Source organism: Podarcis pityusensis (assembly GCF_964106645.2).
Source record: "Podarcis pityusensis genome assembly, chromosome: 13".
NCBI lineage: Eukaryota > Metazoa > Chordata > Lepidosauria > Squamata > Lacertidae > Podarcis > Podarcis pityusensis.
Window position 1 is genome coordinate 9891840 of NC_138038.1, and position 18186 is coordinate 9910025.

General features: G+C 46.4%; 1 protein-coding gene across 1 annotated transcript; it reads left to right on the forward strand.

Annotated features, from left to right (window-relative positions):
- The first annotated feature begins 3526 nt into the window (after positions 1–3526).
- RAMP2 (receptor activity modifying protein 2) lies at positions 3527–13601 on the forward strand. Its single transcript, XM_080977148.1, has 4 exons — positions 3527–3969; positions 8428–8550; positions 9869–9965; positions 11958–13601. The coding sequence occupies exons 1-4, from the start codon at positions 3921–3923 to the stop codon at positions 12208–12210; spliced, it is 522 nt and encodes a 173-aa protein (XP_080833274.1). The 5' UTR covers positions 3527–3920; the 3' UTR covers positions 12211–13601.
- The last annotated feature ends 4585 nt before the right edge of the window (positions 13602–18186 follow it).

The window sequence follows — 18186 nt, forward strand, 5'->3', positions numbered from 1 at the left end:
CAACAACAACAACAACAACACTTATTGTTATTGTTTGTTTGTTTATTATACCTTACCCATCTGGCTGGGTTTCCCCAGCCACTCCGGACAGCTCCCAACAGAATATTAAAAACACGATAAAACATCAAACATTAAAAACCTCCGTAAACAGGGCTGCCTTCAGATGCCTTCTAAAAATCAGATAGTTGTTTATTTCCTTGACATCTGATGGGAGGGTGTTCCACAGGGCGGGCGCCACCACCGAGAAGGCCCTCTGCCTGATTCCCTGCAACCTCACTTACGCAGCGAGGGAACTGCCAGAAGGCCCTCAGAGGAGGACTTCAATGTCTGGGCTGAACGATGGGGATGGAGATGCTCCTTCAGGTATACTGGGCTGAGGCCCTTTAGGGCTTTAAAGGTCAGCACCAACACTTTGAATTGTGTTTGGAAACATACTGGGAGCCAATGTAGGTCTTTCAAGACCGGTGTTATATGGTCTTGGCGACCACTCCCAGTCACCAGTCTGGCTGCCGCATTCTGGATTAGTTGTAATTTCTGGGTCATCTTCAAAGGTAGAGCGCATTGCAGTAGTCCAAGCAAGAGATAGTCCAAGTGGTAGAAGTGATGTCCCTCCCCAGTGAGGTCCACTGGGCGCTTTTACAGGCATCTGTTATGCAGTAGGCCATGGGTAGGCAAACTAAGGCCCAGGGGCCGGATCCAGCCCCATCACCTTCTAAATCTGGCCTGCGGACAGTGCAGGAATCAGCGTGTTTTTACATGAGTAGAATGTGTGCTTTTATTTAAAATGCATCTCTGGGTTATTTGTGGGGCATAAAAATTCAGTTTTTTTTCCTTTCCAAAATATAGCCCGGCCCTCCTTCAGAGGGAGCTGCCCACTAACGGTGTCTCAGTCTTGTACAGTGTGCGCACGATGCATGCACAATGAGATTGGAATTGTGCATGTAGGACCGGCAGTGATTTCTGCAACTGACTTCATTTCACGCTTGTAACAATATCATGTCCGTTATGTCCAAATGTGGCATCCAGAGGGCTGCCCTAGCAAGGATGTGGTGAAGAGTAAAAAGCTGGGAGTGTGCAAACCACACTCTGTGCGCTTTCAGAACACAGGCAACCTCTGTGGACAACCTCTTCCCCTGTGTGGTGATCCAGGAGGGACGAGAGCACAGAGTGTGTAAGTGCTTTGAGTCACATAAGGTCACAGCATTTGGTGTCTGCTTGATGCTTGCACGAGGCAAGTTTAGATGGAGTGAGAGAGACGCTTAATTTTAATCTTCTTCTTTGGCGATCACTCGTAGCCGAGTAAGATTGTCTTCCATAAACATGGTTTTAACAGCGAGTTCGTAAGTGACTGTGGAGGCCAATTCTGGATCCATACATTCTCCCACAGTGGGGACATAGGTTTCTGGCCAGGAGTCGATCACAGTGAGGGTTTGCCAAATGTGCCTTCCTCTTAGCTCGTTTCTCCCTTTCGCCCTGAGTTTGAGCGTCTTTAAAGCCTGTTATGTACTGAGTTGAATAGGATCCAAAAGGCAGTAATCTGATTGGTCCTAGAAAAATAGGATTCAGAATGCAGCAGTCTGATTGGTCCTAGAACAATAGGGTCCAGAATGCAGCAGTCTGATCGGTCCACAGGAGCCACCCAATCCAGCTCCAGGTGGAAGTGAATCCGCAACCTGATTGGCCTACAGGTGAATCCCAGAATTAGCCAATCACATGGGGCCCATTGTGTAAATAATGTATAAAAAGCAGACATTCTGGGGGAACTTCCATTCCTCCTCACCACTATGAGCTGAATAAAGACCATGAAATCCACTCTCGACTCCAAGTATATTTCAAAGCCCATGACACCTTTGGTAAAGGCTGTTCTCCCACTGGGGCGCTCACAGGCCAGTGTTTCCCAGTTGTTGGTGTTTATACTACATTTTTTTAGATTTGCCTTGAGAGAGTCTTTAAACCTCTTGTGTTGACCACCAGCATTACGCTTTCCATTTTTAAGTTCGGAATAGAGTAGTTGCTTTGGAAGACGATAATCGGGCATCCGAACAACATGACCAGTCCCACAAAGTTGTCATAAGGGCAATATTAGCAACAAAGAAAGCAGAGACACAGAGTGAGCGGCAAAGGACTTTCTTTAATGCAGCCTGTATTTTTCTTTCCACAGCGGATGACCACTCCCTGCACATCCGTGAGGTGTCCCTTAACCTTCCACCTCTGGGCTGAGTGAACAAAGAGAGGGAAATCAGTTCGCCAAGAGAGGCCACTGCCACTTGCCATCTGCAGTTTGTTAAGGGTGGCACCACAGCACCCATAAAATAGTTCAGACCCTATGATGAGTGTCACAAACACCTCCCTGAATGTAAGTTATGAATGTGAAGTCTATGAGCATTAACATCCACACCGCACAGACTGGTTACTCTATTGTGTACACGGAACACCGTGAAAGCCACCAGGACCCAAGCGTTGCTCTAACTGAGCATCGACCTCCCCCCATCCCTCTTTCTGACTTCCAAACATAATTACTTTACCACATGATATTCAACACCTATAAAACTGCCCAAAATGTATACATCTATAAAACATCTGTTGGAGACGGCACTATGAGCCACGTGTGGCGGAACTGCCAAAAAATCAGGGATTTGGGGGAAACAATATATAATGAACTTTAAAAAATGTTTAAAAGTTCTATCCCTAAGAAGCCTTGAGCCTTCCTGCTAGGCATAATGAGCAATGGAATTCCAGAAAGGGTAAGGAAAATTTTAATGTACGCAATAGCAGCAGCAAGGATTTTAATTGCTAAGGTATGGAAATGAGATTCTACTCCCTCAAAATTAGACTGGAAGAATAAAATGTTAGAATATGCAGAGCTAGCAAGATTGACAGCAAGATTCCGAGACCACACAGATCAAATATTTAATAGAGTGTGGAATATTTACAGAGAATATTTAAAAGAACATTGTAATAATCTAAATTCTTTGGCAGGCCTGGATTGATTTCTGCATGAAATAAGATAACTTTACAAAATTAACGCAATCGAACAACCTAGGAGAGATAAAGTTTAGAACGCAGTTGTTATGTAATTTAGAAATCACAATGGGGGATTGGAAGTTATGTTAGAATTCGTGACGTGTGAACTCAATCGTTTCTCCTTTTTGTAACGAGTGTTGATATTGGATTGCCTTTTGTTGATTGTTGCGTATTGTTTTGCATTTGTTTTGTTTTTAAAACCAATAAAGCATTTAATCAAATAATAATAATAATAATAATAATAATAATAAACTTGCAGTTTTCCTTTTCTGCAATCTTCCCTGTCGCTATACTTTGAAGCAACTTTGTGCATTGCGTTGGTTCCTGTCATCTTGCAAACCTCGTCCAAGCGTGAGTCAGATGAGTTGCACAGATGTGCAGAGTTGCCCCTGGGGCTGCTTGTCCCCTGTCTGATTTTGCACGCGGGAGACACACACAGAGAGAGCCAGTGTCTTGCTTCCAGAGGCGTTCCCCTCTCTTCCCTCTGCCCTGGCTACCCATTTCAAGCTGCCTCTTTGATTTCACAACCCAGCAGACAGAAACGACTCGGAAATTGCCAATCCAAAGGCCGGCTGGGCCTTGTAAAAGTTGGAAGGGCTGCGGAGGAGAACGTTCCTCTGCTGCCAGGCAGGGTGACCCGAGGTGGCTGCCCCGAGGTTACAGGGGTCCCGGTGCCTCCGAATGGGTGTGGGAGCAAGGGAGGAGAACTGAGCCTCACTGAAGCAAAGCCCCTGGGAGCCAGGCTTGCTCCTGGATCTCATTTTTCACATGTCGGCTGCACTCTCAACCACCAGCCCTGTCAGAGGAAAGGAGGCGCTTCCTGTTATTCCGATTCAAATCTCAAGCTGGTCAGGAGGAAACAGGCAGCTGTGCTGAGAGTGGCAGGGTGAACCAAGATGGATGGCCGGTGCCTGCCCTTGCTGCTGTTTCTGGTGGTCTTTACAGGTGAGTAGCACTTCAGGGTGGCCGTCGGGTGGGAAGCAGAAAGCTTCTGCTCAGCAGTCGAGAGGGGCTTGGGTTCTCAGAGCTGTGGAGAACAGAGATAATCTCCACCCTCAACAGGTTGTCCGCCGCAGGGAGATGGGTATCCCTTCTGAGAGTCTCCGCAGGTCAGCTAGAGTTCTCAGAGTCTTTGTCTCAGATCCTGCTTTTTATCAGAATTGGATTTCTTAGCTCTTGTCCCAGCTCTGAGGTAGCTTCTAGACTCTCTGCGTAGACACAGACTCACCCTTGTTTCTTACTCAGGCATGATTTGTCCTGCTTCCACGCTGTCTTCCAGTGCTTTTTCTGGCCAGGTTCATCGCAGTCTCAGTAGGGCTAGTCAAAAGTAATATTATGTCCCAGAGATCTAGGCAGCGCTTTTTTCGGGGGGGGGGGGGGCAGAGAGGGACGCATACCCCTAAACATTTTGTAAATCTAAGTTTGGCCTCATTGAGGGGCAGTATTTCAATATGAGTAGGAAAATGAGAGTACCCCTAAACATTTTTTTAAGAAGGAAAAAAACCACTGGATCTAGATAAACCCCCACTGTCATTTTCTTCCCCTCTCGCTCCAGCTTTGCTGGCATTTCTGACTCCCCAAATACTCAGCCCAGCCACACTTTGAGGTACAGGAGCCTTGGGAGAATTTGCCTTTCTCTGAGGCAGGAGGCAATTTCTTTCTGTGTTATTAGATATTTGGGTGACTTCCTCCGTTTTCCAAGTTGAGGCTTACAGCAACTTCTCCAGGGAAACAGCACTCCTGTGGTGAACTGTTTTTGCATGGCTATCTCACCTCTACGGATTTATTATTTCTTACATTTATATCTAGCCTTTCCTCCAAGAAGCTGAAGGCAATGTGCTTGGTTGTCCTCTCTCACTGCATCTCAGCCTCATAACTAGGACTGGGGGATAAATTGATATACAGTGGTACCTCGGGTTACATACGCTTCAGGTTACATACGCATCAGGATGAGGACAGAAATCGGGCTCCGGTGGTGCGACAGCAGCAGGAGGCCCCATTAGCTAAAGTGGTGCTTCAGGTTAAGAACAGTTTCAGGTTAAGAATGGACCTCCGGAACGAATTAAGTACTTAACTGAGGTACCACTGTATCGTCCCAAATCGGTTTCAAGTCCATATCATGATATTGCCTTCATAATTTTTGACCTGGCAATATGTTGCAAATCATGGTGTGTGTGTGTGTGTGTGTGTGTGTGTGTGTGTGTGTGTGCCATGCAAATGTCACAATGCGGGGGAAACCGCGAAGACAGCCAATGCCTCTACATAGCTCCACCCTTATTTCAGACATTGTAATATATCAGTACAGTGGTACCTCTGATTGCAAACGGAATCCGTTCTGGAGGCCCGTTTGCAACCTGAAAAAAACGCAACCCACGTCTGCGCATGCGCAGGTCGTGATTCGCCGCTTCTGCGCATCTGCGCATGTGTGAGCGATGATACCCGGAAGTAACCCTTTCCAGTACTTCCGGGTCACCACTGGACACAACCTGAAAACACGCAACCTGAAGCAAACGTAACATGAGGTATGACTGTATACAGTGGTACCTCAGGTTACAAACCCCTCAGGTTACGAACACTTTGGGTTAGAGACTCCGCAAACCCGGAAGTAGTACCTCAGGTTAAGAACTTTACCTCAGGATGAGAACAGAAATCGTGCGGCGGCAATGGGAGGCCCCATTAGCTAAAGTGGTACCTCAGGTTAAGAACGGTTTCAGGTTAAGAACGGACCTCCGGAATGAATTAAGTACTTAACCAGAGGTACCACTGTATCACAAAGTTTAGCTGGTGATATATTGCAATGTTGCCAGGCCAACTTCAACAGGCCAACTTCAACAATGGAATCAAAAGTAATTATATAATTGTACGGTTGGAAGGGGCCACGAGGATCATCTATGTCAGGGGTGGCCAACTCCCAGAAATCTCCATGAGACATTATCAAAAGCCTTTTTGGCATCCATTAAGACGAAGGCTGCTGCTTTCCCTGGGTTCATGTCTAGATATTCTATGGCATCTATCACCAATCTCATATTATCCCGCATCCTCCTCCTAGGAGGCTGTGATCTACCTTCAGAATTAAAAACTGGCAGTGATCTACCCCTGTTTTTTTTGGGGGGGGGGGTTTCAGCTTAGTTGTTGAGCTTTCTTAGGGAAGAGAAAAGCCCCTTTTGGGAGGGGGCAGCTCAAGGTTGTTGCGTTTTTTTTAAGGAGGGGAGAACCCTGTTTTGGGGGTGTTAAAGGCAAGGGACAAAGGGGTAAAGTCACTTACAGAAAGATTGCTGTGGATGAAAACAGCAACACAGAGAAAGCTTTATCTTCTCTTCCAGAGATCAAACAACAATGGAGGGCAGGGTGAGGGGGCAGGCAGGAGTCAGTTTTAGCAACACGAAGGAAAGGGAACCAGAGATCGACTGCGATCTACCAAAACCTCACGGGGATCTACCAGTAGATCACGATCGACCTGTTGGACATCCCATATCTATGTCCAACTGCCTGCAATGCAGGAATCTTTTGCCCAACGTGGGGTTTGAACCAATGACTGTGAGAAGAGCCTCTCTTGTCCAGAGGTTGCATTATTAACAATTTACGATGGGGTAGAAGGTCCGCAGGCTATGAAGGACTTGCTCACAAATTTATCGACAGCTGCACGAATTATGATAGCCAGGAAGTGGAAAGGGTAAGCAGAATATAAAATGGAAGAATGGTATAAAGAGCTGTCGGAGATAGCTATTAATGACAAATTAACACGTGCCATTAAGGTAAGACAGGGAATATGCAGGACAAATGATTTCGAGGAGATATGGAAGGTGTTTGTAGAATCTGTACTGTTAAAATGGAAAGGGGTCAAACCATCGCAAGAGGTGTTGAAATTTTGGGAGTTTGGATAGTTATAATGGAATGGCCTCGGTGGTGGGGTGCACATTTTTATTCTTATTTATTTATGATTATTACTTTGTAAAATATATATATATATAAAAATAAAGAGGCTCTCTTGCCGGATCCAGGAATTTTGAGGGACTCAGAAATATAGCCTAACACCCACCTCCTGCAAAAAAAACAAACTCACAACTATATATTGATATTTCAAAAATCTCAGAGCGGTAGACATGGCTCAGTGTAAACACAACTCATTTACAGAGTCGCCACAGTTCACATTGATTTTTGTACACAATGCCCTGTCCCTGGCTGTAGCAACTTCTTAAACTCCAGAGGAAGTAAGTGAAGGAGGAAACCTTCCTGTTCTAGCAGGCTACAAAGCATTGGCTAAGTACATGTTTATTGGGGTGGGGGGGAGGGAGAGCTTCAGGAAAGGGACATTTAGAAGGCAGGAAGGAGTGCTTAACTCTTTCCCACCTTGCCAATGCTGTGCTCCAAATGTCTAGCCTGCTTGCTGGAATACCAGACATGTTTGTCCTGAACCCAATTCCATTCCCTCAATGGTTCCAGAGCATAGCTGTCAGCTTACAGATTTGAAAATAAGGGACCAGCAGCCTTGAAAATAAGGGATCAGCAGCCAAAATAAGGGATTTTCCAAGCACAGGTATGTTCAACTTCTGGGCCCCTCCGAGCCAAAGGCAGAAAGCCCAGCCAGCAGCCAAACAAAGCCTCATGCAGTGGTTCCCACAGCGCAGCAACCCGGCAAAGGAGATGCAGCAAGGAAAACCACCGTCACCTCTCTGCTGGGAAGCGCTGAGCAAAGGCGAGTCCCCAGGCAACGCGGCCGATTTGATTGGCACAAGGCATGCAAGCTCCACCCCCCAGTCGTTCTTAGACTCCTTATTGGGTGAGCAACACAGCCAAGCAACACAGTTGGAACCTCCCTCCTCCCTGGCCAGCAGGGAGAGAGGGAGAGGAGCTGCTTCCTTTGAAACCCGGGAAATTTAAGGGACATCATCAATAAGGGACAGCAGCGGGACACGGTGCTGGGATAAGGGACTTTCCCACCAAATAAGGGACGGTTGACAGCTATGTTCCAGAGGGACTGTTCCAAAATACAGTGGTGCCTCGCAAGACGAAATTAATCCGTTCCGCGAGAGTCTTCGTCTAGCGGTTTTTTCGTCTTGCGAAGCAACCCTATTAGCGGCTTAACGGATTAGCGCTATTAGCGGTTTAGCGGCTATTAAAGGCTTATCGGCTTATCGGATTAGCTGCTAAAAGGCTATTAAAGGCTTATCGGCTTAGATAAAGGGGGGGAAAGCGAAAAAAAAATCTCAAGACTCGCAAGACATTTTCGTCTTGCGAAGCAAGCCCATAGGGAAATTCGTCCTGCGAAGCAACTCAAAAACGGAAAACCCTTTCGTCTAGCGGGTTTTCCGTCTTGCGAGGCATTCGTCTTGCGGGGCACCACTGTATCCACTTGTCCCCACTCTTCTTGCATTCCTTCTGCTCTCTCTGTCTCACCTGCAGTGGCCATCAGGCTCGATGCTCATAATGGGACCACAGAAGCTCCTGGCAACGCCAGCGTCTCTCTCGAAGGAAGACCAAACGCTACATTTCTGGGCCCCGAAATGAAGCTGAGCCTGGACGATGGTGAGATGATAGCAAAGCCCAGAAATTCTGATGCCTCTGAGTATGTACAGACCGCCTTTTCTTCCCTCTAGACACATCGTGACATGCCCTTTGTTATGAGGACGCTTTGGGTCAGAACATGGCTCCTTTAGTCCTCTTGTCTGAGAGAGGCCTTTCCTGAGGTGGGTGACCATCTCCACCCCTCCAGTTGGAGGGGCTTGTGGGAAACTGGGGCTTGTAGGAACTGGCGTCCAACAACATCTGGAAGGCCACAGGTTCCCCACTTCCGGCCTAAGTTTGAAAATGAGCTGCTGAGGTCACCTCTGCTTTCAGCACCAATCCAAAAGTATCCCCAGTATACAAACCTGGCTGTTTACATCTCAAAACAGAAAACATTGTTTGGTGTACCAAAACAGGGCCGGCCCACACATGAGACAAGATGAGGCAACCGCCTCTGGCGGCAGGATTCACAGGGTCAGCACACCCCAATGTAGATCTTTATTCCCCCTTTGCTCCTAATGCATATGTTCACTCACCTCTGATTCCATGGCAGGGAGGGAGATGGCATTTTGCGTTCACCTCAGGCGCCTAAAAATGTCTTGGGCCGGCCCTGATCCACTCTTTCTCAGGGCCCCTACACTCCCCAGAACTACTCCAACCTGAAACAACTGTCCCAGGCTGCAGTAAAAAATTTGGAACCTCACCTTTTTCCCCAGTGGTTCCCATTGAACAAACCTGTGCATAGCAGCCAAATCCTAGAGACTGAGGTCCCTTTGCCCCCATAAAATATTTGAGGGGGCTGGGGGCCCCCAAGTCAGTGGGCATTACCATTCAATTGGTGTGTGCGTGCCGCATCTTGTGACTGATTATGCGGGGTGTGACTTACCTGTCCCCCAAATATTTTATTCAAGTTGGCACCCCAGAACCTGCGATTCGCTTTGGGAAACCCTGCAGCCATAACTGTTTCCATACACCTGCCATTGCGAGCCACTTTGAGAAGAGACAAGTGAAAATGTTGACTCAGTGCTGTCCTGAAAAATTGCTGTGCTATTTGATTTGATAGATAAACAGATGACTGCCTGGTTTTTTGAGGTGAGATCTGAGATGGGGGGCGTCCTCCTTGCCTGTGCAATAGGCATGTACCTCAGAAGGCAGAATGTTGGTTATATTCTCACTCGTTGGCCCATGTGCAGATTTCTTCACAATTCCTCCTTTCCACCGTTGGATTTCAGTATCACACGACACAGCCAGACCCCTGCTTCCTCCACCGCTACCCTTACCATGCTGCGTCACACACACAAAGGGCATTACTCATTATGCTTTGCTTCCCCCCATCTAGTTTACAGTATCCTTGTGGCAGATTGCTGGAGAGACTTTGAGAAGCAGATGGCCAACATCACAGAGGAGCACTGGTGTGAGTGGATGGTCATTAGAAGGTAATGAAGAACGGAGCTTTTCCACTGGGTAAGGGGTGGTTGAGAGTGGTAAACAAAAGTTGTGCCAGTTTCTTTCGGGAGTCAAATAAGGAATATGAAATTCTGGAGTTACGACGTTCAGATGTTGACTCTGCCACAATTCATAAAGAAATTTTGAGATGTATCAATAACAGTCTTAAGGCCAAAATCAAATGTTACATGCTGTTTATCTGAACAGCAATAATGATGATGATGATGATGATGATATTTAGACTGTAAACCACTGAGCCTCTTGGGCTTGCTGATCAGCAGGTTGTGGGTTCAAATCCCTGCAATGGGGTGAGCTCCCATTGCTCTGCCCCAGCTCCTGCCAACCTAGCAGTTCGAAAGCATGCCAGTGCAAGTAGATAAATAGGTGCTGCTTTGGCGGGAAGGTAAATGGCTTTTCCGTGCGCGCTGGTTTCCGTCACGGTGTCCCGTTGCGCCAAAAGCGGTTTAGTCATGCTGGCCACATGACAGCCCTTCAGCAAAATAACTCATTCAAACAGAGGGCAGACCTTCTAATAGATGACTGACCCCTGTAAAGTCAGACACAGGACCACCCCAAATGCAGAATGTGGCTCAAAATCCTTCTGCAATGCACAAGGTTTCTACAACAGGGAAGCTGGTGAGAAATGTGGGCAGACATTTTACTATGAAGTTTTTAACAACTATTATTATTATTATTATTATTATTATTATTATTATTATTATTAGTGCCCCGTCCATCTGGCTGTATTTCCCCAGTCACTCTGGGTGGCTCCCAACAGAACACCAGTAACAGTAATAAAAAAGCAACAACAAACATTAAAAGCTTCCCTAAACAGGGCTGCCTTCAGATATCTTCTAAAAGTCTGGTAGTTGTTTTTCTCTTTGACATCTGGTGGGAGAGCGCAGTGGCGTAGCATGGGTTGTCAGCACCCGGGGCAAGGCAAGTAATTTGTGCCCCCTAACCCTGAGTGAGCCAGGTAGGGGCAGAGAGCTGCGAGTGCGAGCGCCCCCCCCCCCCAGATGTTGCGCCCGGTGCGGCCGGCCCCCCCTGCACCCCCACGCTACGCCACTGGGAGAGCGTTCCACATGGCAGGTGCCACTACCGAGAAGGCCCTGTGCCTGGTTCCCTGTAACTTGACTTCTCGCAATGAGGGAACCGCCAGAAGGCCCTTGGAGCTGGACCTCAGTGTCCAGGCTGAATGATGGGGATGGAGACGCTCCTTTGGGTATACTTTTATTGAGATTTTCATGACACATAACAGAAAAACAAACTAATCTACAATAAATAATAGAAAGGGAACTAAAATGAAGAAGAAAATAGAAAGAAAACACCAGTCCTCTCTCACTGCGGCACCTTAACTTTTATCCCATACAGAGACAGGTGAGCCCTCCTAGCTCTCACCTGGGATCGTTCTTCTCCTCACAGCCTCTCACCTGTGAGGTCTCCCCTTCCCCGCCTTTCACACAGGGTCCTTCCACCTGTGAAGGCAGACATTTTAACAGCTACTTAGAAAGGTTGTAAAGGTAAAGGGACCCCTGACCATTAGGTCCAGTCGTGGCCGACTCTGGGGTTGCGGCGCTCATCTCACTTTATTGGCCGAGGGAGCCGGCGTACAGCTTCCAGGTCATGTGGCCAGCATGACTAAGCCGCTTCTGGCGAACCAGAGCAGCACACGGAAATGCCGTTTACCTTCCCACCGGAGCGGTACCTATTTATCTACTTGCACTTTGACGTGCTTTTGAACTGCTAGGTTGGCAGGAGCGGGGACCGAGCAACGGGAGCTCACTCTGTCGCGGGGATTCGAACTGCCGACCTTCTGATCTGCAAGTCCTAGGCTCTGTGGTTTAACCCACAGCACCACCCTTTAGAAAGGTTATAGTGCAAGGTTTCTTTCTGAGGGTTAAGAGCACAGCTTCCCCCAGTTTCTACTGTATCTAATGCTCCAAATCCTGAATTCCTCCCTCTGTTGATCAACTCCACAGGCCATACAATGAATTGCGGGAGTGCCTGGAAAAATGGGCAGAACGCCTGAAGTACGGCTACCCCAACACCTTGGCTCACAACTACATCACGTATGGCCACAGGATGTACTTCCTCAACTGCAGCGTGCGTAACGCCCTGCAGGACCCCCCGGATGACATTTTGCTGCCTCTGATCATCACCCCGATCTGCCTCATCCCTTTCTTGGTAACCCTGGTTGTTCTGAAGAGCAAGGATGGCGAAATGAAATTCTGAGTCCCCGGCCTTAGAGTAGCCGGGGTCCCTGTGGTCCAGCGGCTTGCAACGCCGTCACAATCCTCCTCCCTTGCTTCCCATGGGATCGGGCCCTTCTACTCTGACACCACACCCTGGGATGAGCCAGGCTGAATCTGGAGACTTTGAACAGGGAAAGTATTGGGGCATTTTACGAGTTGTTACTAACGGGAGGAGGCACAGAAGGGAAAACCCCTGAACCTTTCGTCATTGAAGCAAACGCCCGCTGCACGTCTGCAGCTGACATAAGCAGCTCTTTTTCCCCCAGATCTTTATTGAAACTTAACATATATACATACCGTATTTTTTGCTCTATAGGACTCACTTTTTCCCTCCTAAAAAGTAAGGGGAAATGTGTGTGCGTCTTATGGAGCGAATGCAGGCTGTGCAGCTATCCCAGAAGCCAGAACAGCAAGAGGGATTGCTGCTTTCACTGTGCAGCGATCCCTCTTGTTGTTCTGGCTTCTGAGATTCAGAATATTTTTTTTCTTGTTTTCCTCCTCCAAAAACTAGGTGCGTCTTATGGTCTGGTGCGTCTTATACAGCAAAAAATACGGTAATAACCAAAATCCCCAATGATTCCCTCACATAAAATATAATATCTAAATTGCAACAGCTGCATAATTATACACCACCCACCCACCCTCTTCTTCCCCCCACAGCAATTCTTTATATTTCTTTCTACCTTTTTTCCTTGCATTCTGTAATAAATTATTTTTGTTAAATTTTGATTTTTCCTCCTTTCTTTCTTTGTTTTGTTATTGCTTACCTTTTTTATTCTAAGCCTATTAACACGTCATTTTTAGAACACTATTTTGACATATAATCTTCGAAATACTTCCACTCCATTCCTAACTTCTGATTCGATTGATATCTTATAATTGAAGTTAATTTTGCCCATTCTATATACTCACTTAATTTACAAATCCACTCTTCCTTTGTTGGTATGTCCTGAGAGTTCCATTTAGTAGCAATCACTACCCTGGCAGCTGATAAGCTTCGGGATTTTTAATGGGGCCTAACTGTCTTAGCTTCTGGGAATTGTAGTGCCTGCTGCTGAAAATCTTCAGTGAGAAAGTCCTAGGTGCTTGACAGAATTGGTTTCCAGATGGTTTTCTCTGGTCATCTGCTGGGAATTCTTTAGCTGTGATTCTGCATTTCAGGGGGTTGGACTAAATGACCCTTGGGGTCCCAACTCTACAATTCTGTGATAAACCATGACAGTTAAAAGATTATACAATAGATGCGAGCAGACCAAGTTAGCCCTCCTCCTTTTACGTAGCAAAGCTCCATACAGCATCCTCCCCTTTCTGCTGAAGTGCATGAAGTTTCTATTGACCCCATAAACCAATAAAGCTGTGTATTTACATACATGATATGGGTCCAGGGTCCTTCTTATCCCTTCCTTATTTATTAGATCGACACCGTTGCAGCATTAATACGGCAGCCGCAAGGTTCTGTGCTCAGTGCGACCAAACCAGTCGCACTCCCATAAATTTGCCTTTGCGCGCCTAAAGCCAAAATCACATACAGTCTTTTTTATGCTTTATTGATTTTAAAAACAAAACAAGTCAACAAAAACAATCCCAAATCGATCCATATTACAAAAAAAGAAGATTTAGATTCATACATAACTAATTCCAACATGACTTCCAATCACCCCATTGTGGTTCCTAAATTCCATTTTTGACTGCGCACTTTCCTTTATCTCTCCTCAGTTATTTCAGTTGTACAGGGGTACCTCAGGTTACATACGCTTCAGGTTACATACGCTTCAGGTTACAGACTCCACTAACCCAGAAATAGTACCTCGGGTTAGGAACTTTGCTTCAGGATAAGAACAGAAATTGTGCTCCGGCGGCACAGCAGCAGCGGGAGGCCCCATTAGCTAAATTGGTGCTTCAGGTTAAGAACAGTTTCAGGTTAAGAACAGACCTCCGGAACGAATTAAGTACTTAACCTGACGTACCACTGTATTGGTTTTGTGAAATTCTCTTATTTCATGCAGAAGTCAATCCACAAAACCGCATATCGTCAAAACACATTGGGTTCAATGGCAGGTGGGATGGCTGGTCTTTTCCCCCCACCCCCTTTTTATTTTTATTTGTTAAGTGCGTACAGCTGAATGAACACATTAAATATGTGTATGTTGTGGACTCTATTTATCATCTGTCTGTCTGTCTGTCTGTCTTTGTGTCCATCTGTCTATCTGTCTATTTATACACACGCACAGAAAGTTGACAAAGTAAACCGGGAAGTTATCTCCCTTCATCACCACTAATTATATTGCAAATGTTTACACTCAGGGCCTCCATGTTCACATGCTCCTCTCAGTGTGTGCATAATAGGAGGGAGGAACGCACACACTGAAGCTGCCTTTCCAGACTCTCTGCTCCCTTTGTCTTCCAGCGGACGGGTGGTTTTTCCTTCCTTCCTTCCTCACTGGGGCATGGAATCATATCGGCTTGTTTCACCGCCCGCCCCAACAGTATGGATGCTGAGGGAAATTGCACAATCAGCCGTGCGAGAAAAAGAAAACAAACCACCACTGTGGAGAGAGGAGAGGAGACGGGTCGTGAGTCATCTCCCTCCCAATAGCACCCTGAAAGTGCAAACAGAAACATCATACATTTAAAGCATCCTTCCTGGGAACTGTAGCTTGTTAAAGGTGCTGGGAATTGTAGTTCTGTGAGGGCTTGTCACAGGAACCCCCCCCCCCGAATCATTCAGTTTGTACAAACGTCACACACACACACACACACACACACACACACACAACATATGCTACGCTTCTGTTATAAATTCATAGAAAATCAACCATACATCGGATCTGCACCGTTCCACTTTTATTTTACTCCATGAAGGAAGGACCACAAAATGGGGAAGGTTTGATACAGGGCAGCCATAATCCCTTGAGCATACCAGCACATATACAGGAGCCCTGCCCAGTTGCTATGCCAACCCTGATGGTCCTAGACAGAAGACCATCAAGGTCACAAAGAACTTGCATATAGGAGTGGATTCAGGACGGACTGGAACAAAGGACAATGATCAGCTCTTCCCTCTGGGGGCAGGAAACTGCAAACTCCCCTTTGTCACCTGGAAAGTACTCATGGGGAGGGGGGAAAGGGGGAACCAGCCAGGTGACAAGATACTCGGGTTACCTCCACAACTCCTCCCTCAACCCCTCCTTTTTGTGATGTAGTCTTAGGGGTGTAGTTTGGGGGATTAGTAACTAATAAAAGTTGGGGTCTTCTTTTGTACTGGACTTCCATTTTGCTTCATCTTGTTGCGGGTGGGAGTCCTGTCGCGACAGGATCCAGTAAAGGCCAAGCCTACAGGCTGCTGTTTTGCTCCAAGTTATCCTGGTTGGTGTCTTTGTTTTTGTCCAAGGGAGCCCTCGGATTTCTCCGTTAACAGGCTAAACTACAGACCACACAATTATTTTTCCCCCTCTCTTTTTTTTTGGCAGGGGAGAGGGAGAGATGTATGATGTGCACTGAGCCTTGGAGGGAATTGAGTAAGCGCTGACAGAATGTGACAATGAAAGGTGTGGCACCAAAGGAACTGAAAGGAGGGGAGACATTTCTCTAAAATTACATGCCATCATGTGGTGGGGATGACTGTCCTTTGTTAGGAGCGTCGTGGGAGCTGTACAGTAGGCGACTGTGAAAGTTGGAAGAGACACACCGACTGTCGGGAAAGGGGAATCTCCCCAGCCACGAAATATTGTGCTCATACAAGTCGACAAGCCTGCATCAGTTTGAGGAAATATATATAAATTTCCTACCATATGGGTGCAGAATCCTTCTCAGTCTGAAGGTCACACTCCATTCTGGGTAGTGTTTTGAGGGCACAGCCCAGTGGGGAGCAGGGTACAAAAGTGGGTGGAGTAATAATTTTTAAATTTATAATAATAATGTAATAATAACTGGCCGGCTTCCAGGTTGGTGCCTCCGGCAATGGCGGAATTCCTCTGATCGGGAGGAATTTGCCCCGTGGGAATTTGGGTCTGTACTGCCACGGCGAAGGCGGAGACCCGTAAAAATCACAGGCGGGAGAAGCCTGTGAACGTGGGATTCGGCGGGCACCTTTTGCGCCTCCCCTACTCGCGGGGAAACCGGGTTTCGGGGATCCGGAGCGATGTGGGGTGAGTGGCGCGGTGCTTCGAATCGTCTGCTTCTTCCACGGAGCGAAGCCGCATAGCTGTTGTCGGAGAGCACTGACTTTTTCCTGTGGACAATTTGACTCTAAAGTGATTACCCGTGAGTAGAGCTGAATTGGGAAGAATTGGATTTTTAAATGTTTAATCTGGCATCGAAACGGGGAGGTTCAACACAGGAAGTCCGCCTCCCCCTTTTGTAGATAAACTGAAGCAAGGAGGCTGCAAGCTAAAGTCTTGGAAAGCCTTTTGTAAAAGACTAAATTTCCATCGGTAAAGAACTAACCCCCCCCCCCTTTTTGGAGACAGGAGAAGGGGGGGGGGGAGTGGTGGACTGAATATGCCTGTAGGAGAGAGTTAAGAGAGTTAAAATACTGCCGCTCTGACCCTGGAAACGGGCTGCTAGCAGGATTGATGTTTTTTGGAACGTCCATTGACAGCGTTTAGAACGTTCATTGACAGGTAGCTAAACAAGAGAATACATTGTTTCTACTCTCTCCGGTTGTTTTCAAAAAAAGGAGGAAAGTAACTGAAAATTGAAACTAACTTTGGATTATTGAAACTGTGTTTAAAAGAGGACATACTGACCGATACAAATAGAAACTGTTTTCCCCTAGTGGAAGCTTTTGAAATTGGTTACTTTACAGGAGCTGGGCTAGGGGAATTTCCAGCTGCAAGATAAAAAAGTGTGAGACTTTGGAATTGACCTTGAATCTCTTAAGTGTTATGGCAAATGGAAAGGAAAAAACAGACAGGATGTCGACAGAAGAGGCCTTAGTGGCTGCATTATTGAAAATAAACGATTCGCTGGAACAACTTCACAAGAAAACAGACGTGATAAATGTGAAAATGGATGCTGCAAATATTGAAATTGACTTAATCGTAGAAACTTTAAATAACTTGGGACAAAAGGTGAATACCAATTCAGAAACCACCCAGAAACTGACACAGGAATCTACTCTGATACGGCAAACTGCAGATGAAGTCAGGGAAAAAACCCTTGCTGCTGAATCTAAAGCAATACAACTGGAGAGGAGAGTCCCATCCATACAAAGACAACCTGATGAACATAAGCTGACATTCGTTATGATTGAACTTAAAGAAGAACAGATGAATTTGAGGACCAGAGCCCTATCTGAACTGGAAAAGGAAAGCTTGACAGAGTTTCAGGAGGCGACAGGACTAACATCGGTTGAGAAAGAGAGGTATTTGGGGGTTAGTATGACTGCCAAAAATGTGAATCTGTTTAAGGATAACTGTGAAGGATGTTGGATTGAAGAGAAGGGGGATTTGGAAATATGGACAAATCAGAAGTTGTTACTGTTGGGCTGAGTTACTGTGGTGGGGATGAGGGCTGCTGTGTTGCTGGGGATGTTGCTTTTGTTTCAAACATTGCAATCTTTGGATGGGATGGATTGTTTCAGGAGGTGGCAGAGGGATGTTTCTAGAGTTGTTTGGCAGGGCAGGAAGCCTCGAGTAAAACTTAAGATATTGATGGATGCCAAAGAAGGAGGTGGACCTGCCCTGCCAGACCTTTAAATTTCGTTGTGAACCATCTGCTTTTTGCTGGTTGAGAGAATGGCTGCTTCTTGAAAGCACTGAAGTGTTGGACAATGGCAGACGAAGTTGATGGACTATATGGAATTGGCGGAAATGACTGGCAAGATCCGAGACCAGGGAGAAGAGTTGGTGGAAGAAGATTGGAAAAAGTTTAAAGACTATTTATAGAAATATTGTAAAATTAAGGAATGTTAGAAAAATGTTGGAATGAAGTTATATGGCTTTAGTAGAAATGT

What these genes read in the sequence shown, in the direction of transcription:
- RAMP2 (XM_080977148.1), top strand. Translation starts at nt 3,921, where the DNA reads ATGGATGGCCGGTGCCTGCCCTTGCTGCTGTTTCTGGTGGTCTTTACA. An exon ending in GTTTCTGGTGGTCTTTACAG is followed by an intron (nt 3,970 to 8,427) that starts GTGAGTAGCACT and finishes TCTCACCTGCAG; the next exon opens with TGGCCATCAGGCTCGATGCT. An exon ending in GAGTGGATGGTCATTAGAAG is followed by an intron (nt 9,966 to 11,957) that starts GTAATGAAGAAC and finishes TCAACTCCACAG; the next exon opens with GCCATACAATGAATTGCGGG.